The sequence below is a fragment of the Pecten maximus genome, chromosome 8 (assembly GCF_902652985.1).
Source record: "Pecten maximus chromosome 8, xPecMax1.1, whole genome shotgun sequence".
Taxonomy (NCBI): Eukaryota; Metazoa; Mollusca; class Bivalvia; order Pectinida; family Pectinidae; genus Pecten; species Pecten maximus.
The window spans coordinates 37,631,352-37,658,472 of NC_047022.1; the positions used below are offsets into that span (position 1 = coordinate 37,631,352).

A 27,121-nucleotide genomic window follows, 5' to 3' on the forward strand; every position below is an offset into this window, starting at 1 on the left:
GATATTATATAATGTGGTATGGTATTATATAATGTGGTATGATATTATATGATGTGGTATGATATTATATAATGTGGTATGATGGTAGATTATGTGGTATGATATTATATAATGTGGTATGATATTATATAATGTGGTATGATATTATATTATGTGGTATGGTATTATATGATGTGGTATGATGGTAGATTATGTGGTATGATATTATATGATGTGGTATGATATATGATGTGGTATGGTATTATATGATGTGGTATGATATTATATGATGTGGTATGATATTATATGATGTGGTATGATATTATCTAATGTGGTATGATATTATATAATGTAGTATGATATTATATGATGTGGTATGATATTATCTGATGTGGTAGGGTATTATATAATGTGGTATGATATTATATAATGTGGTATGCTATTATATAATGTGGTATGATATCACATAATGTAGTATGATATTATATGATGTGGTATGGTATTATATCATGTCGTATGATATTATATAATGTGGTATGGTATTATATAATGTGGTATGATATCACATAATGTGGTATGGTATTATATGATGTGGTATGATATTATGTGATATGGTATTATATTAGATAATGTGGTATGATATTATATTATGTGGTATGGTATTATATGATGTGGTATGATGGTAGATTATGTGGTATGATATTATATGATGTGGTATGATATATGATGTGGTATGGTATTATATGATGTGGTATGATATTATATGATGTGGTATGATATTATATGATGTTGTATGATATTATCTAATGTGGTATGATATTATATAATGTAGTATGATATTATATGATGTGGTATGATATTATCTGATGTGGTAGGGTATTATATAATGTCGTATGATATTACATAATGTGGTATGCTATTATATAATGTGGTATGATATCACATAATGTAGTATGATATTATATGATGTGGTATGATATTATCTGATGTGGTATGGTATTATATCATGTCGTATGATATTATATAATGTGGTATGGTATTATATAATGTGGTATGATATCACATAATGTGGTATGGTATTATATGATGTGGTATGATATTATGTGATGTGGTATTATATTATATGGTGTGGTATTATATTATATAATGTGGTATGATATTATCTGATGTGGTATGATATTATATGATGTGGTATGGTATTATATGATGTGGTATGGTATTATACGATGTGGTATGGTATTATATGATATGGTATGGTAATATATGATGTGGTATGGTATTATATGATGTGGTATGATATTATATGATGTGGTATGGTATTATATGATGTATTATGATATTATATGATGTGGTATTATATTATATGATGTGGTATGATATTATATGATGTGGTATGATATTATATGATGTTGTATGGTATTATATGATGTATTATGATATTATATGATGTGGTATTATATTATATTATGAAGTATGATATTATATGATGTGGTATGGTATTATATGATGTGGTATGATATTATATAATGTGTTATGATATTATATAATGTGGTATGATATTATCTGATGTGGTATGGTATTATATGATGTGGTATTATATTATATAATGTGGTATGATATTATCTGATGTGGTATGGTATTATATATGTGGTATGATATTATCTGATGTGGTATGATATTATATGATGTGGTATGATATTATATGATGTGGTATGATGGTAGATTATGTGGTATGATATTATATGATGTGGTATGATATTATACGATGTGGTATGGTATTATATGATGTGGTATGATATTATATGATGTGGTATGATATTTTATCATATGACTACCGTTATATACGGTGTCATAAACCCATCACATAAATTTTCTTTATGACACTAGTGTAATAACACCTTTCGCTACGCTGATTGGCTGGTTCCGTGAGAACTGTATTCATACGCGTGGGAACGACCTACTTCTTTTTACTACGACTCGTAAAAATGGCGACTAGTGCTTGTAAACTTTGAAAAAAAATCAACTGAACGACAAATTGGTCTATTAACATAACATATTGTACAATCAAAGATAAAATCCAATATGTAAACATCCTAAGTTTTTTAATTATATTTATACTATAAGATGTTAAATTAGGCCTGGCAAACATCTATTTTATGACCCCTAGTAACATATTTCAACTCCGAAAGAAAATTGCGGTTGCGTTGTCCGATAAGACATATCTAGTCTAGATTCTTTTCAAATAAACAAATAATAACATTATTTAATAAAATCCTCATGAAAAACGGCAATGTAGTTTGTTACAACTTGCCTTCAACGGTTACTCAGAATAACATGCTGACACTGTCGTCGACAAACACGTGTAATGTCAAAACAAACAACACTGCCAACAAATCGGCATCCAAAGTCGCTTTTCACGGCAGTCTGAACACAATGTTCAGTGGGAATATTCACGGTGGAACATTTCACATCTCCATAAACTCCCGCGAGGACGAGGATAAACACAAAGCAGTGAAAAGGCGCCGTACAATGGTTCTGTACGACAGCGACAGCGAATAGACATTTGTACAACGAAGCCTCCATTATCGCGCCAAGTGACGTCACGGCTTCGTCACATCAAAAACAGTCGCTCATGAACTTTCAAACTAAAATATTTTCCTCATTGTTTCAAACACCAATGACAATTTATCTATTATAGATTAAATGAAAAAATGCTGAAATTTTGTTTTGAGACGTGTATTTAATAAAATGAATCCTTTTCAAGAGTCAGTTGTGTTGGAACTATTTCTTCTCTCGTCGGTATAATTGACCTACTTCGAAGGTTCGGGTGATTTGGTTGAGATGTGACGATTCAAGGCAAAAGAGAAAATCAGTTTTTGATGGGGAACGATGAAAGAAAACGTCATATGATAAAAAGAATCTGTCATTCGTTTCCCTTCATATTAGATTTATGATACTCGTTTAGAATTTTTTATTTTTGCTCGCCAGAGGCTCGCAAAAATAAAAAATTCAAAACTCGTATCATAAATCTAATATGAAGGGAAACTCATGACAGATCCTCTATATACGATGTGGTATTATATTATATGATGTGGTATGATATTATATAAAGTGGTATGGTATTATATAATGTGGTATGATAGTATAGGATGTGGTATGATATTATACGATGTGGTATGATATTATATGATGTGGTATGATATTATATGATGTGGTATGATGGTAGATTATGTGGTATGATATTATATAATGTGGTATGATATTATATGATGTGGTATGGTATTATATGATGTGGTATGGTATTATATGATGTGGTATGATATTATATAATGTGGTATGATATTATATGATGTGGTATGATATTATATGATGTGGTATGGTATTATATGATGTGGTATGTATTATATGATGTGGTATGATATTATATGATGTGGTATGATGGTGGATTATGTGGTATGATATTATATGATGTGGTATGATATTATATGTGTGTTTATTTCTGCTGTGGTTGATGGTGTTATGTGGTATGTTTATTATGTGGTATGCTCTTATATGTGTGGTTGGTCTTATTGTGTGGTATGGTTTCATATGTGTGGTTGTCTTATATGTGTGGTATGTTTCTTGCTGTGGTTGATGGTGATTATGTGGTATGATTTATTGTGTGGTATGTATTATCGATGTGGTATGGTCTTTATGTGTGGTATGATTTCTATGCTGTGGTTGTATTTACGATGTGGTATTATATTATATGCTGTGGTTGCTTTTATAGAGTGGTTTATGGTTTATCTTGTGGTATGTATATAGGATGTGGTATGATATTATACGATGGTGGTTGATATATATGATGTGGTTGTGGATTTGTATGTGTCTATGATGGTAGATTATGTGGTATGATATTATATAATGTGGTATGATATTATATGATGTGGTATGGTATTATATGATGTGGTATGGTATTATATGATGTGGTATGATATTATATAATGTGGTATGATATTATATGATGTGGTATGATATTATATGATTTGGTATGGTAGTATATGATGTGGTATGGTATTATATATGTGGTATGATATTATCTGATGTGGTATGATGGTGGATTATGTGGTATGATATTATATGATGTGGTATGATATTATATGATGTGGTATGGTATTATATGATGTGGTATGGTATTATATGATGTGGTATGATATTATATAATGTTGTATGATATTATATGATGTGGTATGATATTATATGATGTGGTATGGTAGTATATGATGTGGTATGGTATTATATATGTGGTATGATATTATCTGATGTGGTATGATGGTGGATTATGTGGTATGATATTATATGATGTGGTATGGTATTATATGATGTGGTATGATGGTAGATGGTGTAGTATATGGGAGAGAAAATGCATTAAAACTATAGCAGCAATGGGATTATCTACAGGGTAAAAGCAGGTTATACAAGTAGATAGGTGAAATGTAGGCGATAAACCATCGACTGCATTGTAACTTCTCCAGGGCTGTACAAATATTTTGTAGAAATCGATCAATAAATAATTTTATGTGGCGAGAACATGGTGACATTGTAGCATTGATAGTGTTTCCTAAAATTGCCATTCAACAAATACATGTCTGATGTTCTGATAGAAAACAAAAACAATTAAGCTGTAGATCAAGGCTTTGTTTTAAGGCTATATGTACACTTGTGCCGAGTAAGATTTGTGAATGTTATCAATAATGAACCAATCCACAAATATTACAGAAACATTAAAAACAGATATTTCAATATAACATTATTTGATTTAGATGAAATTACCTAGTTCATTTTGGGTATATAATCAAAATCTACTGAATTCGGAGAGCTTACCTAAACTATTTTTGTGAAACACTTACAATATACAAGGATTGTTTTTTTTGTTCAAATGATAAGAATAGTGTTGTAGTGATAATTTTCATGATTAAAAACGGCTATGTTAAACCATATAAACTGTCTAATTGAGCCTTTTTTTTTTACGTTTTTATGTTGTTGTTTATTTTTACAGAAAAGAAGAAGAAGGAAAAAAAACTGGCACGACTTACATAAGTACTAATAGTAAACTAATAATACTAATACAATTATGTTATTGTTGCTGTTTAAAAATGAAAAAAAAAAAAAAAACGTTTTAGATAAACTCTCTGAATTCTCTAGTTTTCCATTACACACCAAGAAGGCGTGAAAGTTAACCATACATGGGTACGTGTGTGACTAACCCGTGTAGATTTATTCCAGGTGTGTCTTAACGCACACGATCCGGTTACCTGTACTCGAGCTTTGCCATTCAGACCAAACATTGTCGGCTAGTCAACACCAGTAATTTATTGATATCAACTAATTGGCATGAATATAATGATTATGATATTGAATATTTTTGTGATACAGCAGTAGCAAAGTGTATGCTGGCGTACTTATATATAATTACCTTATAGTTCAGCTGCAGTCGAGTGCAATTTTTGTAACGTTACTAACTATAAGTCGAAGCAACTAGAAATCAGAGTAAAAATTGTTTGAACAAAAGACTGTTTTGTTTTTGTTTTTAATTATAAAATATTATTTCATTGCATGCAGCATACCAGACAGCATATTCGTGGAATCCTGTTACTATATATAAACCAGTACAGTGTTATGATCTGAATCCTTCATGTGTTTGCTAGTCACGCGCATCTTTGTCACTGTTAACGTAAACAACACGAGCTACCGGAAGCAACTGTCACGTGTATGCTGTGTAAATGGTCACAATCACATGGTTTACTCAATCATGTCAGTTATTGGGACTTCTTTACTTGGATCAGTTTCTTATGTGTGACGTCACTGTTATACAACCGAAGATATCAGCAGCTACAAGGCAGGGACGTATGTATAATACTCTAAATATTCTCACATTTCATATATATTAATCGATAGAAGGGACAAGTTTCCTTCCTGACCGACTGGTACACACAAGCATGTAATGACACAAAATGGTAAGTACATGTGTACTAAACGGCGGAGTGATCAGGTCATTGCAATACAGAGTCCTTTTGCGCAAAATTCCTTTTGGATATAGTATGTGTGACAAAAGCACTACTTAATAAACAGCGAGTTTTCAAGTAACCGTGTATAGGGTTTATCTAGCTAGAGACAAACACTACACACGTACCGGTGATGTGTGTACTGTGTAGTGACTGGTTAGGTTGCTCCGATTACGTAGATAATTATAAGACTGACTTCATATTTAAAGGTGTCATGCACATACGAGGCTTTTTAAAGCTGTGAGAGGCCAGCTGTATGCAACCTGTTAGTGCTCATGTACATAGATTGTTTTGAGGAGTCTCAAATCTATTTGACAGGGAAGCGAATGAGACATTATCACGAGCGCGTGTCTATACCCAACCAAATCAATACGGGGCACCTGAGTTCAGGACAACCTCGGCCATTTAAAATACATGTATGCAAATACACTACCGGGCGATTTTCAATCGGGTAACAAGTACAAATAATCTGGGTAACATGGGGCAGGGCGATACATGGTAACAAGTACCAATAATACAGGGTAACAAGTACCAATGATATGGGTACCACAGGACATGGAGATACAGGGTAACAAGTACCAATGACCTGGTTACCACAGGACTGGGAGATACAGGGTAACAAGTACCAATGATCTGGGTACCACAGGACGGACATACAGGGTAACAAGTACCAATGACCTGGGAACCACCGGACAGGAGATACAAGGTAACAAGTACCAATGATCTGGGTACCACAGGACAGGGATATACAGGATAACAAGTACCAATGATCTGGTTACCACAGGACAGGGAGATACAGGGTAACAAGTACCAATGATCTGGGTACCACAGGACAGGGAGATACAGGGTAACAAGTACCAATGATCTGGGTACCACAGGACAGGGAGATACAGGGTAACAAGTACCAATGATCTGGGTACCACCGGACAGGGAGATACAGGGTAACAGGTACCAATGATCTGGGTACTACAGGACAGGGAGATACAGGGTAACAAGTACCAATGATCTGGGTACCACAGGACGGACATACAGGGTAACAAGTACCAATGATCTGGGTACCACAGGAAAGGGAGATACAGGGTAACAAGTACCAATGATCTGGGTACCACAGGACTGGGAGATACAGGGTAACAAGTACCAATGATCTGGGTACCACAGGACAGGGAGACACAGGGTAACAAGTACTAATGACCTGGGTACCACATGACAGGGAGATACAGGGTAACAAGTACCAATGATCTGGGTACCACAGGACAGGGAGATACAGGGTAACAAGTACCAATGATCTGGGTACCACAGGACAGGGAGATACAGGTTAACAAGTACCAATGATCTGGGTACCACAGGACAGGGAGATACAGGGTAACAAGTACCAATGATCTGGGTACCACAGGACAGGGAGATACAGGGTAACAAGTACAAATGATCTGGGTACTACAGGACGGACATACAGGGTAACAAGTACCAATGATCTGGGTACCACAGGACAGGGAGACACAGGGTAACAAGTACCAATGATCTGGGTACCACAGGACAGGGAGATACAGGGTAACAAGTACCAATGATCTGGGTACCACAGGACAGGGAGATACAGGGTAACAAGTACCAATGATCTGGGTACCACAGGACAGGGAGATACAGGGTAACAAGTACCAATGATCTGGTTACCACAAGACAGGGAGATACAGGGTAACAAGTACTAATGATCTGGGTACCACCGGACAGGGAGATACAGGGTAACAAGTACCCATGATCATGGTACCACAGGACAGGGAGACACAGGGTAACAAGTACCAATGATCTGGGTACCACAGGACTGGGAGATACAGGGTAACAAGTACCAATGATTTGGGTACCACAGGACAGGGAGATACAGGGTAACAAGTACCAATGATCTGGGTACCACAGGACTGGGAGATACAGGGTAACAAGTACCAATGATTTGGATACCACAGGACAGGGAGATACAGGGTAACAAGTACCAATGATCTGGGTACCACAGGACGGACATACAGGGTAACAAGTACCAATGATCTGGGTACCACAGGACAGGGCGATACAGGGTAACAAGTACCAATGATCTGGGTACCACAGGACAGGGAGATACAGGGTAACATGTACCAATGATCTTGGTACCACAGGACAGGGGGATACAAGGTAACAAGTACTAATGATCTGGGTACCACAGGACAGGGGGATACAGGGTAACAAGTACCAATGATCTGGGTACCACAGGACTGGGAGATACAGTGTAACAAGTACCAATGATCTGGGTACCACAGGACAGGGGAGATACAGGGTAACAAGTACTTATGATCTGGTTACCACAGGACAGGCAGATACAGGGTAACAAGTACCAATGATCTGGGTACCACGGGACAGGCAGATACAGGGTAAGAAGTACCAATGATCTGGGTACCACAGGACAGGGAGATAGACAGGGTAACAAGTACTAATGATCTGGGTACCACAGGACGGACATACAGGGTAACAAGTACTAATGATCTGGGTACCACAGGACAGGGAGATACAGGGTAACAAGTACCAATGATCTGGGTACTACAGGACAGGGAGATACAGGGTAACAAGTACCAATGATCTGGGTACCACAGGACAGGGAGATACAGGGTAACAAGTACTAATGATCTTGGTACCACAGGACAGGGAGATACAGGGTAACAAGTACCAATGATCTGGGTACCACAGGACAGGGAGATACAGGGTAACAAGTACTAATGATCTTGGTACCACAGGACAGGGAGATACAGGATAACAAGTACCGTACCAATGATCTGGGTACCACAGGACAGGGAGATACAGGGCAACAAGTACCAATGATCTGGGTACCACAGGACAGGGAGATACAGTGTAACAAGTACCAATGATCTGGGTACTACAGGACAGGAATATACAGGGTAACAAGTACCAATGATCTGGGTACCACAGGACGGACATACAGGGTAACAAGTACCAATGATCTGGGTACTACAGGACAGGGAGATACAGGGTAACAAGTACCAATGATCTGGGTACCACAGGACTGGGAGATACAGGGTAACAAGACTGTCACTACGGTACATATACAGTACTGTATAGACAGTCACCACGGTACATATATAGTATTGTATAGACAGTCACCCCGGTACATATACAGTATTGTACAGACAGTCACCACGGTACAAATACAGTATTGTACAGACAGTCACCCCGGTACATATACAGTATTGTACAGACAGTCACCACGGTACATATACAGTATTGTATAGACAGTCACCACGGTACATATACAGTATTGTACAGACAGTCACCACGGTACATATACAGTATTGTATAGACAGTCACCACGGTACATATACAGTATTGTACAGACAGTCACCCCGGTACATATACAGTATTGTACAGACAGTCACCCACGGTACATATACAGTATTGTATAGACAGTCACCCCGGTACATATACAGTATTGTATATTATAATATGTACTAATGGGCAATATGGACCACAGTTAATAAAGAAATTGAATTGAATTGTATAGACAGTCATCACGGTACATAAACAGTATTTTATATTTCAGTCAAATTCATTTAATCTCTTTTTCACATACTGACATTATGTATAGAGAAAAACATATTTACAGTATAATATTAACAATTAAGTTAGTGTTCGTAGTTGATACACAGCAGAGTTGTGTAAACATGGATGTACCAATTTTAATTAAACCACAGGTGTGACGTCATCAGCAGAAGAAACACCACCTGTAACACTAATTACATTCGCGTGTGCCTTGTTGTAGTATCTACACTTATCATTGAATTAGAGTTGATGAACTCGGTATTTTTTTTTTTTAATTTTCATATGATATAGGACTGATGGACATAAACATATGTCTTTATATTCATTTTTAAATTGAAGGAATAGAGTTGTAATAATCCCTTTGTTTGAAATTGTCCAAAACCATTTTTCGACTTTGTACCAGAATCAAGATTTTTAAAGTCTGCAATTAAAGTCGTTGTTTTGTTTGTGTGTTATACTAGTATATGTTGTTTTGTCTGTGTTTCCTTTCGTTGATTGTCGTTGTTTTGTTGGTGTTTATACTAGTATTAAGTAGTTTTGTCTGTGGTGTCTTTCGTTGATTGTCGTTGTTTTGTTGGTGTTTATACTAGTATTAAGTTGTTTTGTCTGTGCTTCCTTTCGTTGATTGTCGTTGTTTTGTTGGTGTTTATACTAGTATTAAGTTGTTTTGTCTGTGTTTCCTTTCGTTGATTGTCGTTGTTTTGTTGGTGTTTATACTAGTATTAAGTTGTTTTGTCTGTGCTTCCTTTCGTTGATTGTCGTTGTTTTGTTGGTGTGTTATACTAGTATATGTTGTTTTGTCTGTGTTTCCTTTCGTTGATTGTCGTTGTTTTGTTGGTGTTTATACTAGTATTAAGTAGTTTTGTCTGTGGTGTCTTTCGTTGATTGTCGTTGTTTTGTTGGTGTTTATACTAGTATTAAGTTGTTTTGTCTGTGCTTCCTTTCGTTGATTGTCGTTGTTTTGTTGGTGTTTATACTAGTATTAAGTTGTTTTGTCTGTGTTTCCTTTCGTTGATTGTCGTTGTTTTGTTGGTGTTTATACTAGTATTAAGTTGTTTTGTCTGTGCTTCCTTTCGTTGATTGTCGTTGTTTTGTTGGTGTTTATACTAGTATTAAGTAGTTTTGTCTGTGGTGCCTTTCGTTGATTGTCGTTGTTTTGTTTGTGTGTTATACTAGTATATGTTGTTTTGTCTGTGTTTCCTTTCATTGATTGTCGTTGTTTTGTTTGTGTGTTTATACTGGTATACGTTGTTTTGTCTGTGTTTCCTTTCGTTGATTGTCGTTGTTTTGTTGGTGTTTATACTAGTATAAATTGTTTTGTCTGTGTTTCCTTTCATTGATTGTCGTTGTTTTGTTGGTGTTTATACTGGTATACGTTGTTTTGTCTGTGTTTCCTTTCGTTGATTGTCGTTGTTTTGTTGGTGTTTATACTGGTATACGTTTTTTTGTCTGCGTTTCCTTTCGTTGATTGTCGTTGTTTTGTTGGTGTTTATACTGGTATACGTTGTTTTGTCTGCGTTTCCTTTCGTTGATTGTCGTTGTTTTGTTTGTGTGTTTATACTAGTATAAATTGTTTTGTCTGTGTTTCCTTTCGTTAATTGTCGTTGTTTTGTTTGTGTGTTATACTAGTATAAATTGTTTTCTCTGTGTTTTTTTCCCCATTGATTGTCGTTGATTTGTTTGTGTTTCCTTTCGTTGATTGTCGTTGTTTTGTTTGTGTGTTATACTAGTATAAGTTGTTTTGTCTGTGCTTCTTGTTGTTGATTGTCGTTGTTTGTTTGTGTTTATACTAGTATTAAGTTGTCGTTGATTGTCGTTGTTTTGTTTGTGTGTTAAACTAGTATAAGTTGTTTTGTCTGTGTTTCCTTTCGTTGATTGTCGTTGTTTTGTTTGTGTGTTATACTAGTATATGTTGTTTTGTCTGTGTTTCCTTTCATTGATTGTCGTTGTTTTGTTTGTGTTATATTAGTATAAATTGTTTTGTCTGTGTTTCCTTTCGTTGATTGTCGTTGTTTTGTTTGTGTGTTATACTAGTATATGTTGTTTTGTCTGTGTTTCCTTTCATTGATTGTCGTTGTTTTGTTTGTGTTATACTAGTATAAATTGTTTTGTCTGTGTTTCCTTTCGTTGATTGTCGTTGTTTTGTTTGTGTTTATACTAGTATAAATTGTTTTGTCTGTGTTTCCTTTCGTTGATTGTCGTTGTTTTGTTTGTGTGTTATACTAGTATAAATTGTTTGGTCTGTGTTTCCTTTCCCTGATTTCAGAGATGATCACTTCATTATTTGTCGTTTTGTTTGTGTGTATATGTGTCCCGACCTCCTTCTTTATAGTATCGCTGACTTCCGACATTTCGCATTTTAAATTTTTGATCTGTCGCTCAAGTTAAGCGATATATTTTTTTGTAGGCGGCCATTATAAGTCCCCTACCGGTTACACCGAGGCTATACATGTAGGTTTCCTATCCCGTCTGACTGTCTTCTATCTATCTGTCCGTCATTCGTCCACTCAGTTTTCCGCACTTTTCTCAGCCATACTTTATGGTATGTCGGTGAAAGTTTGTATACAACTTCAGTATGAGTCAGTTTCGACTTTCAGGGCTTTTGGATCAAGGTTACTGTTACTATTTTTAGCCGGGACCAATAGAAGACATGTATTGCTTTAACAATACCAAGCATGCTCGTTTCTTCACATCTTTCCTCGATTAGATAAATTTTGGCCTGTTTATTCTTTCAATTATGCATAATTGATACCATATAGTTTCCAAGTCAACTTCATATTCGTTTATCTTCGATGACATTATCGTCAAAATCGATAGATACATTTAGAAGTTGCCCGCGGTGGTTACAGAGCTCCCTTATGCACATCCGTTCCATGACGTGACGTCATTACGACGACAAAAAAGTGCTTTTGTTTGTTTTGTTTTTTGTTTTTGTTTTTGTTTTTGACATTTATCCTCTAACATCTGGATGTGATTTATTTTTAGACAAGACACGTATATTTCTAAGATAAGAGAATTATAGCTTTATAATAATTACTTATTATATAATTATCATTAGTGGAAGTATGGACACACGAGACATTATAATTACGTGTAATTCTTGTTTTATACTTTCGCTGTTACAGGTATTACAACGTCACATGTGTTTAGATAAAAATACACGGATCGATACGACAATCCGAACCACGTGCTAAACGGCTAGATATGGTGATACTCTTAGTTATTCACCGTGAAATGTCTGACCTTTCACCTTACCCCGTGATGTCACTACGGCCAGCTACCATCAGAGGCCAGAAACATGTAGGCCTACACAAGAGCGTAGGGTCAACTGCCTAGTGAATAGGTATTCAAACATTACTGTTATCATTATCAAGGACCAGTATGAAGGCTTTATGTTAAGATATCTACACGTGTTCAATCTAATCACGAAAATTTCCACACATAGTTATGGACGTCTAAAGAGAAAATCTTAATTCGTTAAGCCCGAGGTGTTTACGGTTGACCCAATGGTTGACACGTCCGTGGTCCATTTATTACACGGTCGAACGGACCCGCTCCGTGTGTTTGTTTAATTAATACGTTAGAATGGAGAACAACAAAAGGTCCTTGTCACATACCGCGTTCAGAGATACGAGTGATGGATCAGACGAACCCCTTGGTGTCCAAACTTCAGACCAATGGAAACGCCAGCGTCGTGGTAGACATGGATGTTTTACCCCGTAAAGGAAATTATGAACATAGTGCTGACCCCGCGGAAATAACGGACACTTTCGGACAACTTTTAAACTACTGTTCTGAGGCTGTGAGCACGTGCAGATCAGCAATAAACCACTGGTTCAACGACGCAATCTTCCTTGCTCTTGTTATCGCGTATATCATCTACATAGTCTTCGTCATCATATTTGACACCTCGACAGCCTTCTGGACAGTCGTTGACCTGATTATCATCTGTCTGGTCGTTATACACAGGTTCTGGGGGATACCAACTGTACTTGCTCACATCACAACGCCGCTCCTTAAGATCCGTCGTCGACATTGTGTCGTCAGTCCGAAGCGACAGATTTTGGCGGGAAGGTAAGTATAGCATATATTTCTGAATTCACAGGTGGTACCCTTTGTGGTATGTATCTATTTTTCTAGATTTATCTTCAAATATTCCCCAGCAGCACGAGTCCATGTAAGTTGGCAGCGAATTATAATGATTTGGGAAGAATCTTAAGTTCAGCCTTGTGTGGCCCAGGTTTCATCAACGTTCCTTAACTTTATTGTTTCCATAAGAAAGTGTTACAGAATTTAAGTGGAAAATCTTAGTTAAGAAACCGTCCTTAAATTCTGTAATAAGTGTACTTACCTGTGATATTTTTTTGAATTAGATAATTGTCCTTAAGTTAAGGAATGCTGATGAAGCTGGCCCCTCGTGAAACATACTCTAAAATCTGCTATGCAGAGTATCTAACAAACAACGTTTGCTAATTATATCTAATGATGCCTACATAAATTGTTTCACGAAAATGTCCACCGACCTTGGTCAGTTCACTTCACTGACAGAAATGTAGCAAGAAATATTAACCGGTGGACAATATGTAAGTAGACGTAAGACACGTGGTCACGAATTGTTTTGTTTCCAAGGGTCTTCACAGCGTCCCTGTTCCTCGCCTTGGGAGTGTACCTTATCGTGGATCTGTATGACGAGCCGGAGAGACTGATCCCCCTTGGGGGCCTCATCCTGTTCTTGGTCCTCATGTTTGTTACATCTACGGCCCCGTCAAAGGTAACGTCACATCCGCCAGAGTTTGGTTCATGACGAAAATTGTATTCAAATCAATAGATTCAATTGACAAACCTTTAATTGATAAGAGGTTGTTCGGTTCAATATCTTCTTAATTACACCGGTTAGGATCATTTTAGCTTCGCATAGATTCTTGTTCTCATTCTCTGGACCTTAGATCGACACCGCGATATCTCGAATCGGCAACGCGATATCTAAGATCGACAACGCGATATCTCAGAGTGACAACGCGATATATCAGATCGACAGCGCGATATATCAGATCGGCAACGCGATATCTCAGATCGACAGCGCGATATATCAGATCGACAGCGCGATATCTCAGATCGACAACGCGATATATCAGATCGACAGCGCGATCTCTCGAATCGGCAACGCGATATCTAAGATCGACAACGCGATATCTAAGATCGACAACGCGATATATCAGATCGACAACGCGATATATCAGTTGGGCAACGCGATATCTCAGATCGACAGCGCGATATATCAGATCGACAGCGCGATATATCAGATCGACAGCGCGATATCTCAGATCGACAGCGCGATATGTCAGATCGACAGCGCGATATTTTAGATCAGCAACGCCATATATCAGATCGACAGCGCGATATTTTAGATCAGCAACGCGATATCTCAGATCGACAGCGCGATATTTTAGATCAGCAACGCGATATATCAGATCGACAGCGCGATATCTCGATCGACAGCGCGATATCTCAGATCGACAGCGCGATATATCAGATCGACAGCGCGATATATCAGATCGACAGCGCGATATATCAGATCGACAGCGCGATATACCAGATATCAGCAATAGGACGACAAAAGAACGAGAATAGTATTGTCTCTTTGTCGTTGTGGTCCAGCGCCCCTCGCCATTTTTGTGAAGCACGTTGGACACTTAGGGACCACTTTTTTTCACATACTTCACAGGATTATCCAGCGGTTGCTAGGGAAAAGATTAATAGAATATATCACGGTCTGTTCCGTGGACAGGAATATCTCAACCCGAGTGTAAGAGATTGGCCAGTCAGCACGAGGCTTGCCGAGTGCTGGCCAGCCAAACTCTTACACGTGGATTGAGATATCCTTGTTCACGGAACAAACCCATGATTGATTATTTTTCTCACATACTTGCAACCAAACGTAAGTTTTTATGAAAGTTTTTCATCGCGCCATCTTCAATGCTCCTTGGAATGTGCATCAAAATGTATGACCCACCCTGTGTAAGATCGATTTATCTTTTCCCTAGCAACCGCCGGATAACCCTGTGAAGTATGGGAGAAAAATCTATCTTACACAGAGGGCGTAAAGACAGCAGGCACGCGCTATCATTTTACGTTGAGTAACAAAGTCGTAAATGATGACGTCATAAATTTTGATGCACATTCCAAGGAGCATTGGAGATTGGTGACGAAAAACTCATAAAAACTTACATTTGGTTGCAGGTGTGTGAGAAAAATAATCAAACATGGGTCTGTTTCGCGAACAAGGATATCACAACCCTCGTGTAAGAGTTCGACTGGCCAGCACTCGGCAAGCCTCGTGCTGACTGGCCAAACTCTTACACTCGGGTTGAGATATACCTGTTCACAGAACAGACCCATGATAGAGTCTATTAGTCCGTCGTCAAGCATCGGTTTGGTCAGCCACACTAAGTTTTCCGAACGTTTCCTTACCAATTGCTACATCAATTTGTAACTACGTATGTGGCTTTTCCATACAGTTTGAGTTCGAACCCAGTGTCTATAGACCATTTTATGCTGGAGTTATGACTCTTTGCATGTAGGGAATTCTCATTATTGTTTTCCTTATTTTTTAATGAACTGCTTGCCATATCATTTTCTAACTTTTTATGTGACTTAATCATAATAGATCAACAGTTTGAGTTGACGTCCTGTTTCAATATTCTTTTATTCTGGAGTAATTAGCTCACCTGACCCAAATGACCATGACGCAGCGCCCGTCGTCCGTTAACATTTCCTTTAAATCGCTACTAGTCCTGAACTACTGAATGGATTTTGATGAAATTCAGCCTTGACCATTATTTGCCAAAGGGGATCTGATGTTGTGTAAATGGAGGGTGTTGCTCCCTTAGGGCCGGAGGGGGCGGGGTCCAATAAAGGGGGAATTGAGATATAACCTTTAAGTCGCTATTTGTTCTGAATGACAAAGGATTTTGGTGAAAATTGATCTGGATCATTATTGGGGAAACGAGATTCAATGTTGTCTAAATGAGGAGTGTGGCTCCCCTTAGGCCAGAGTGAAGGGCCCAATGAAGGAAAAAGCAAAAAATGAACATCCTTCTTCTTAAAGAATGACAGAATTTGGTCCACATTTGCCCTGAATTATTGTTGGGAAAAACAGCTCAAAAAGTAGGATATCATTTGTAATGTAACTGATATGAGAGTAGTTTGCCATGATTACAGAAATATCCTGGTGAACGATGCAAGCCCTCTTGGTCTCTTGTACCCTTTCCACATAGGAAATTCTTATTATAAAACAATATTTGTTTTCGACTTGATGCAGGTCTTTTTCATGAATCAATGATTAGAGTTCAGGTTCAGTCCTTGTGACAAACTCCATCTATTGCTGGAGTTAAGCTACCAATGATAGTGTCATACAATAATGATATATCCACATATGACATCAGATGTGTGGGCGTTAAACTCCACCAGCCAACCGGCAACAAAAAGCATGATGCTGTTCATGACACCCTTTCAATTAAGTGGACGCGCGCGACACACATTCAAGTTGTTTTGCATTAGCACGGTTTCGATCTAAGGTCCAGAAAGCTCTGTAAACAAGAAAATTGTAAATTTCACTAATTGCAAGTCACCATAGTTTTGTCCAAAACTACAATATTTTTCCTTGATTTGTTGGTTTTCACCCTGAACTACAGGTACAGTGGAGAGCGGTATTGTGGGGCCTGCTCCTCCAGTTCATCATGGGTATAATCATCCTAAGGTGGCCGCCTGGTTACAAGGTTTGTAAACTGATGGGAGACGCCGTGGCCAAGTTCCTGTCCTTCACTGACTACGGGTCCAAGTTTGTGTTCGGCGAGAAAACCTATACCATGCACGTTGTTGTCTTCAAGGTATGAAAGTGTTTGTCTTTATTCAAATTAATTAGGCCATGTTGTCCGTAGAGGTAGCCGCTGGCGCTACTTCAAGGAAATCCCATCTCAATATTAGCACGAATGTTCACGGAGGGTTTCTTTTCTTGCGAGTTGCGAGTTACAAAATGCGAGTTGCAAAATGCGAGTTGCGAGTTGCAAAATGCGAATTGCGAGTTGCAAAATGTGAGTTGCGAGTTGCAAAATGCGTGTATCCGGAACATTCCGACTTTCATAAAGGTTTTAGAGCCAGAAACATTGTAGATATTTGTATGCTTTACATGTTTTATTAATACTTTTCAGTATTGTATGAGCGAATATCGGCAACGTTTTAAGACCTTGATATCTGTAAGCCTTATATTTACCTTATCTTTATACCTTCGCCAACACGTCTTACGTTCTCTACGGCTACGTGCTATCGGAATGGACTTATTGCCGCTAGAGGGCACTCGTTGATATATATATATATATTTTTTTCAAAACGAACCCTACCAGAAAGAAGAAATAATAAATTAGACCACAGGGTCTTGGCACGATTCCTAATGTACGATTTTTATGTGTCTATATATACGTGTTATAGTTTATACCGATATACGTGTTATAGTATATACCGATATACGTGTTATAGTATATACCGGATATGGATGGGAATTTGTCCCTGTGAATTGAACAATCCCGCCTAATAGCTATGACATAGTGCAACTTGTTTGTGTACTACAGTGATATAACTTTGTCCCCAGATCCTGTTGGTGGTGGTGTACTACAGTGATATAACTTTGTCTGTCCCCAGATCCTGCCGGTGGTGGTGTACGTCAGTGATATAACTTTGTCTGTCCCCAGATCCTGTCGGTGGTGGTGTACTTCAGTGATATAACTTTGTCTGTCCCCAGATCCTGTTGGTGGTGGTGTACGTCAGTGATATAACTTTGTCTGTCCCCAGATCCTGTCGGTGGTGGTGTACTACAGTGATATAACTGTGTCTGTCCCCAGATCCTGTCGGTGGTGGTGTACTTCAGTGATATAACTTTGTCTGTCCCCAGATCCTGCCGGTGGTGGTGTACTTCAGTGATATAACTTTGTCTGTCCCCAGATCCTGTTGGTGGTGGTGTACTACAATGATATAACTTTGTCTGTCCCCAGATCCTGTCGGTGGTGGTGTACGTCAGTGATATAACTTTGTCTGTCCCCAGATCCTGTCGGTGGTGGTGTACGTCAGTGATATAACTTTGTCTGTCCCCAGATCCTGTCGGTGGTGGTGTACTACAGTGATATAACTTTGTCTGTCCCCAGATCCTGTCGGTGGTGGTGTACTTCAGTGATATAACTTTGTCTGTCCCCAGATCCTGCCGGTGGTGGTGTACTTCAGTGATATAACTTTGTCTGTCCCCAGATCCTGTTGGTGGTGGTGTACTACAATGATATAACTTTGTCTGTCCCCAGATCCTGTCGGTGGTGGTGTACGTCAGTGATATAACTTTGTCTGTCCCCATATCCTGTCGGTGGTGGTGTACGTCAGTGATATAACTTTGTCTGTCCCCAGATCCTGTCGGTGGTGGTGTACTACAGTGATATAACTTTGTCTGTCCCCAGATCCTGTCGATGGTGGTGTACTTCAGTGATATAACTTTGTCTGTCCCCAGATCCTGCCGGTGGTGGTGTACGTCAGTGATATAACTTTGTCTGTCCCCAGATCCTGTCGGTGGTGGTGTGCGTCAGTGATATAACTTTGTCTGTCCCCAGATCCTGTCGGTGGTGGTGTACTACAGTGATATAACTTTGTCCCCAGATCCTGTCGGTGGTGGTGTACTTCAGTGATATAACTTTGTCTGTCCCCAGATCCTGTCGGTGGTGGTGTACGTCAGTGATATAACTTTGTCTGTCCCCAGATCCTGCCGGTAGTGGTGTACTACAGTGATATAACTTTGTCTGTCCCCAGATCCTGCCGGTGGTGGTGTACTTCAGTGCCGTTGTATCTATACTGTACTACCTTGGGGTGATGCAGGTCATCATTAAGGGTCTTGCCAAGTTATTCCAGTACACAATGAACACCACAGCTGTAGAGTCGTTCGCCACTGCAGCTCATATCTTCATTGGACAGGTAAGTACTCTGTAGGAAGAGACACAGACAACGTAAAATGAGCGGGAAAACGTAGGCAGCATTTACTAATGCCTTAAAACCATCTACTAATGCCTTAAAACCATTCTGCAATGGTCTCGACTTTCTCATACTATAATAAAAGATAACCTTCACGTCATCCCTCAGTCCGTTCTGCAATGGTGTTGACTTTCTTCATTGTTTGAAATCCACCAGATGCAAAGGACAAGAGTAGACGTTTCTCGTTGGCCTCCAGCGATGCTTTAGAGCCATATTCCTTAGACAAAGTTAAAACATAACATTTACCACGTCTTTGAAGCAGCTTTTCTATGTTCTCATGACTCTCTTACTGGAAAGGATAGGTAACATCTGTAGTGACCTGGAAGCCGTATGTCTTTGACGACCTGTAACACATATGTTTTAACAGGTGGTGTCTACCGTTGCCTTGAAGCCGTTCCTTCGCGATATCACGTTATCCGAGCTCAATGCCGTGATGACGTCAGGCTTTGCTACAGTGGCTGGAACAGTCATCGCCGCCTACATCGAATTCGGAGTAAGTGTAATCACAGTTTGATAATGATGGACTATAGAACCAACATTTTGTCTACTCATACTTTGTCTGTCAAACATTACCCTTTGTCTATGTGCAGTGGCGTGCCATTCAAATGAAGAAAAACATATTTGACATAAGTAATACAAGCAACATTTCGTCACTATGTGCTTCTCTGCAACACAGGTTCCAGCTGAGCACGTGATCACTGCGTCATTCATGTCTGCCCCGGCTGCATTAGCAGTTAGTAAACTCAATTGGCCGGAAACGGAAGTACCGCGCGGAGAGGAGAAGGATGTCTACATGAACCTTAATGTTGGGTGAGAGTAATATGATTCCCTGTGTATTGTAGATAGGTCGGGAAATCGTCATTGAAATAAAATGCCCAACACTAGGGGGGAACAGGTATACCCTAGAGTCATGTGCCGACGGCGTAACGGGAGAAAAATCGCATAGCGTAGAAGACGGACATTGACCCTTGATAAATATTTCGGTAAATAAATGTTAAACATTTTGGCCTTGAGAAACCGTGTCATTAGAAAAATATATAAACTGTTTGTTCAAGTGTGAAGGGGAAATTTATAAACTCGATAAATGTATTTGTTAAGATGTAACGTCCCAGGTGTTTTACATATAGGAATGAGTATAACATTATGGAGGCAGCCTCGGCTGGAGCATTGACGGCTATCAAACTCATCTCCTACGTCACCGTCAACCTCATCGCTTTCATCTCACTCCTCGCCTTCCTGGACTATTTTCTGTCTTCCATGGGATCACGTGTCGGCCATCCAGAGGTCACCTTCCAGGTAATAGCAACAAACCATTAGCCTGGGGACTCCAGCGATATCTATCTTTAATTTCAACGATAAACCTGTTTACTGGTCAGCTTCTGTTGGGCGTTTGTAACAGATAGCGTACAAACACCTAAACCAAAGACGTTTTAATGAACGTGATCAATCCCAGCCTAGATATATCAAAGTGCCGTATACCAAACGTACAGTATAGATATGATCAGGTATTTACAACATTAAGTACAATAAATACCACGTGCTAACCTAATCTAAATGATTTGCAGAAGTAGATACACGCTAGACATATATAAGTACGTGTAATGCTTTTTTATACATTACAATATATGTATTGTTTTCAACGTCTTTCTCGTTGCTATCGTCTTAGTGCATAAGAAATAACAAATAGTACCACATAAAGCACTTAAACTTTGGAATCCTTAAATTACCTCATTGTGATGGCCTAAAATAAACCAAACTAACCCGTCATCCGAGTTGATCTGGGTGGTCTAGAGTTAATAAATCAGGAAAGAAACATGGGAGCGATACATGTTCGATAGACAAAATTAATTGGGTTAGCAGTGTGTCATCGTCACAGGTAACACGTGGCAGGATAGCAGTTTTCCCTCCTTCATGCCGTAAATTCAAAACAAGTATCTGCCTTAGTTTTCTTCTGCTATTGTAAAGAACTTCGGAATGTCATTTGTTACCTCCAACATTGAAGACTTCTCATCAGCAGCTCGTTTCATATTTAGGCAAAATAAAAGGGGGGAGGGGTTGGTAACCCGTTTGATAACCTCATTATTCATTTGATGGCGAGATGCTGTGTCCATATGCCGGTGTTTGTTACTGTCCATATGCCGGTGTTTGTTACTGTCCATATGCCGGTGTTTGTTACAGTTCCTTTGCTCATACACCTTCATGCCCCTGGCCTTAGTGATGGGAGTCCGCTGGCAGGACTGTGGTAAGGTAGCGGAACTCATCGGCAAGAAAATATTCATCAACGAGTTTCTGTCTTTCGCCGACCTTGGGACGATGATCAAGAATGACGAAATAAATGTAAGTGATACAAAACTTCAGTTAAGCCATTTCCGATAGAACCATTGAACCATTTCCGGTTGTACATCTGTCTTATCGTAGAAAAGGAAACTGAAGTACCAGTCTAGATTGGCTTTGAGAGCAATCTCTAACAGAGTACATTGTTTCCTCTTGCCTTTCGAATTGATGTATGATGGACAATTTGAAAATTTATACTAGCGGAAAAACGAAACGCAAGCTCGGTTTTCTTATAACTTTTAGACATGCGTTCTAAATTCTGTTAAATTTCACACTGTGCTGCATACAAGCACTTTGAAAATGTTCTTCAGTTAGAATTCGGTCGACCGTGACCCCACGACACGTTGCATGCTTTCAGAAGATTTTTCAAGAAAGCGTACATCCGGGGTACAGTGCTCTTGCACAATATGTGCTGGTAAATCATTACAAATCGAGCAGTACATATCAGTAACACAACATTTCTTTTCGAAGCAATTGTACAGCGAAATGCCGCGATTGAGTGGAGTCGATAGGGGTAGGGCCATTGCTCTGATAAGACAGGTGCGTTCGCAACGTCATATAGGCAGCAATATTGTGTACATGAGACAACAGTCTCTCGTTTACCTTTTAGCGTCTCGGAGCTTCAGGGAGATTGAATGACCGCACCGAACGGACGCCCGCGCATTACGTCGCGACGGTAAGATAGATGCATACGTCTCTTGCTGGATGACCGTACCGAACGGACGCCCGCGCATTACGTCGCGACGGTAAGATAGAGGCATACGTCTCTTGCACCTCTAAAACCGATTTCAGACGGCGACGGTGACGGAACATCAAGTTGTCGACACTCATGGTCGGCCAGAGTGTCGAAGAACGGTTAAGAATCGGTTGCTGGAGTTTCATTTAAGGCCACGACGTCCCTATGTTGGCCCGCCACTTACGTAGAGTCGACGCCAACGTCGAATGCAGTAGCTACTTGCACATGCACCTAATCTATTTTGTTTGGCCCATTGGAGACACGTGTTGTTCGCCGACTAGTTCCAAGAGTTTTATTAGCACTCAGGCACGCTATTATTCGCGACAATATGTCAACAAAAATTACAACAGCATAATACAATATATAATTTTGTGCAGAATAGTGAAACACATATTTCTCATACATTTAGACAAAGTTTGTAGTATACACTGCATAAACGTTCGTTCAATACAGGATGATGATAACAAGACTACGGGAAGGGCATGATGTTTCAGAACATCTCATTCCAAAATTTTACAATATATATACAAATTAATGTTTGAAATTCACATATTATTTTTCAAATGTCTTTCTACGGATACGCTTTACAGGTCAGACGGACGACATCGTGTCTATTGACCGACGTCGTGGTGAGTGATATTCTGACACGTGTATGAAGTGACAGATTCGGGGGAGGGTCTGTTATGGTATGGGTAGGGATAACTCCAGGCGTCACCTCTCGTGGTTATCTATGGTAATCTTACAGCAGTATGATATCGGGATCTGGGCATGAGGCCACAGGGTCTTCCTCTTATCCATCAACGTAAACTTACGTTGCAGCAACACAACGTGAGGCCAAATGTTGCTAGGGTTTACCGTGTCCCCAATCGAGCATTTATAGGACGAGCTGGACAGGGGGTGGGGGTTAGGAAGCGCGTCAACGTCGCATTTAACGTCGCTAAACTCACGCAGGCACTTATTTAGGAGTGGAATAATATCCCTCAAAGGGCAATAAACACCTTGATGGGGTCAATGTTAAGGAGAATAAGAGCAGCGACTGATTCCAGGGGTGGGCACACACGCTACTGATTTGAATCAGGTAACGGCGTAGGGTACCCTTGTATATCATAATCTTCGATACTGTTTTACTTAAAGGAACGTTCAATAGTGATCGCTACCTACATTCTGTGCGGGTTTGGAAGTATTGCTGCCATGGGGATCAACCTTGGTGCATTTACTGCCGCCGATCCCAGCAGACGACAGGACTACGCGAAGGGCATGCTCAGGGCCATGATTGGTGGGAACGTCGCTTGCTTCATGACCGCATGCGTAGCAGGTAAGATTTCTTAAGAATTGCAGACCATTTTGTTTAATGCTGATTTAATACTTCACCGTTTTAATAAAACGATCAAGTCAGTTATAGTATTGCTATATCGTTACCACTGTGTAACGTTTTTGTATTTTTTTTTATCATTTAAATGTTTATTGATTTTCAACACAATTAAACGACATCACAAAACAAGTAATACGATATGGAGTATTATACAGTGTGACCAAAGGTGAATTACATATACGACCACAATTTACAGCAGACAATACCAAACGTGTGGTGTTATGGCCACAGGTAGAAATATAGATATAATGGGGAAATGCCTTTTCTTTTTTAGTAGTTAACTGTTTCTGCATTATTGTTAGAAGAATGATTTAACATTAGTACAATAAAAATTGATATACTATGAACTGTCGAATGAATCACTTCATATAATCAAAGTGGGAATATGTCCTTAGTTTATAACTGTCCAGAGACCCTTTCTTCTTATTGTAGTGATTTTTTTCAGAGTTCATACAACTTAAGAATCTGTTTTCAAATTTTGAAACATAAATGTACTTTTTAAAAATGATTATAATTTTAGAAGATGTATTCCCCTTTGAATTTCAAAAAATATTTTCAAGAATTAGGTCTTCTAAAGCTATCGAATCAATCACTCTTTTTTTACAGCATTTAATAATCTGGAAATAATGGTACATTTAGAGAATAAGTTTTCATAGGCTTCATTCTGCAAATTACTATAACTTCAGATTGGAGAATGAGAATCTCTTAAGTGTGACTTACCGGTTAAAAAAACTCTTTTCCACCAATCTTCAACCTTCTCCGATATAATATTTGTAAAATTACTAACAGAATTTGTTCTATTTATTTCATGTATTTTCAGGCATTTTGTATGAGGGAAATCCGTTTCAGAACATGGTGGAAATGAATTCAAATATGACAACAATGTTGAACTCTACCTCAGTGAACGGTACGTCACTGGTTGGTAACATGTTCAACCAATCGTCCTTGATCAATGGTACCTTATGATGACGTCATTGTGTGTTGTGACGCAGTGTATTGACGTTCCCACCAGATTTAAGAGTATTACACAACTGGAGGACCTATCGATGCGGTAGCGCCAAGTACATAGGTTGTGTGTAACTTATATATTATTAAGGTTATATAGGGTTTATTTGCGAACGTTGGTTGTTATTTATAAACGTTTTTTTTACACGTATATGTATATAGCAGTTCAGTCAACCGATTATGTAAGAAAAACAATGTCTTGAAAATGAAATCCGCATTTTTGCTCTTTGTTCGTCGATCTCGGATAGATCTTGGCCACTAACTGGTGTCAACAAAGTACTCCTATTATAGGGACATCACGGGATTATCTCCTTCATATACAGCTTTGAACTGTGTAGCATGGGCACATAACCAGTTGTCCGCTTTGTCCCTTAGTGAGTTGGTGATACAGTTAGCACTAGTCCACGTTTTATTGATAAAACTATTATATTTTCTTTTCAAAGTCAGATGTGTGCCAAATATTGAACATTGTTATTTGTAGCTCAATTTCTCATGCTGAAAATAGTTTCCTGTGAGACTTTGATCACGTGATTCGCATTACAAATATGGCCGCGAAATGTTTGGAAACTCGGAGTTGAACTTTAAAATGAGTGGATTGACCTGTTTATGTATGTTGACATGCATACCCGTATGGTCAGGTATGTCGAAAAAGGATGGATGTTTCTATATATGTGTTTTATATCCACACGGCGGTATTGAATAGTTAAAAACATACACTGAAGTACCCCTCCGCCTTTTCACTATGGTAGGAGTTCCGATGCTAGTCGGCCGATATCAGATTTTTAAAAGGCCGATAAAACACGAGAACTCCCGATTACCCCTTTATGGCCCTGTCACACTGTTGCGTATCGTACTAGCGTATGCCAGCGTATGAAAATTATCACTCATACGCTGGTATACGCTGACATACGCTAGGGGTACGTTAGACATAGGTTGTATACGTTTCAAACACGCTGGCATACGCTGGGATACGCTGGCATGCGCTGGCATACGCTGAGGCAGAAATAATTTTTTGAGCATGTTCAAAAATTTTGTGCGTATGCGGACGTATGGTTAATACGCTAAGCATACGCTAGGCATACGCTGAATACGCTAGAGGTACGATATAGGTACGTTACTCATAGGTCGAGTTCGCTGGACATAAGTTGCCATACGTTGGCGGAAGGTGTATTGTACAGCCCGGGCAGACGATGATTGCTTCTTAGGAGGCATGATGGAGATAGATGTTGATCGTCCGCCGTCTACTGCAATAATGCATTTTATTTATGGGTTTTACGTCCGCTATTACGGCCTTAGCAATGTTTCCGCCTTTATATAGGCACTTTGTCACGTGATAGGCGGTACGCTGGGCTTACGCAGTTCATACGCTGGCCATACGCTGGTCACTCATACGCTACTCATAGGTTCAATACGGTAAGTATACGCACAATTCTGTATTTTCAAGGGCTTTTTGTGCGTATGAAAATTATATTAGGAATTTTCATACGCAACTCATACGTTTCTCTCATACGGTACAGTGTGACGGGGCCATTACAAGACTCCTGACCCGTGCTCTCCAAACCACGTGGTTTCAACTCAGCTTTAATGAATAAGTGTTGTATCATGTACATGTACTTGGGTGATTAGCTTTAAACTTATACAATGTTATGTTAAACTATACAGCTGCATTTATTAAAATCCCGAAAAAGGGTCACACCTGTTATCTGTTCCTTAATTAGAAGTTGTCTCCCTTTAGGTCTGACTGTTTCTCATATACCGTCAAGTATGACAGTTGCCCGCTTACCAAAAATAATGATTCGGAGAACACTGTGTTGTGCTCCAGAATGTTTTCTCTTGTATGATTTTCACGTCCAAGAAACAATTGTTATTTCTAACGTTTTTACTATCGAATGAATGCTTTCGATTTACTGGAAACTGACATGTTAAAAAAAGCTGAACACTGTTCCTACGATTGTGTCTTCGTGGTTTGGAGTGTAAATATCACTGTCAATAAAGGACGAACAATGTGAGAAAGAA

General features: G+C 38.9%; 1 protein-coding gene across 1 annotated transcript; it reads left to right on the forward strand.

Moving 5' to 3' along the window:
* The first annotated feature begins 5,723 nt into the window (after positions 1 to 5,723).
* LOC117333417 (solute carrier family 28 member 3-like) lies at positions 5,724 to 27,121 on the forward strand. Its single transcript, XM_033892704.1, has 11 exons — positions 5,724 to 5,865; positions 12,722 to 13,670; positions 14,226 to 14,367; positions 17,291 to 17,485; positions 19,440 to 19,601; positions 20,026 to 20,151; positions 20,335 to 20,468; positions 20,786 to 20,954; positions 21,837 to 21,995; positions 23,863 to 24,043; positions 24,921 to 27,121. The coding sequence occupies exons 2-11, from the start codon at positions 13,234 to 13,236 to the stop codon at positions 25,064 to 25,066; spliced, it is 1,851 nt and encodes a 616-aa protein (XP_033748595.1). The 5' UTR covers positions 5,724 to 5,865; positions 12,722 to 13,233; the 3' UTR covers positions 25,067 to 27,121.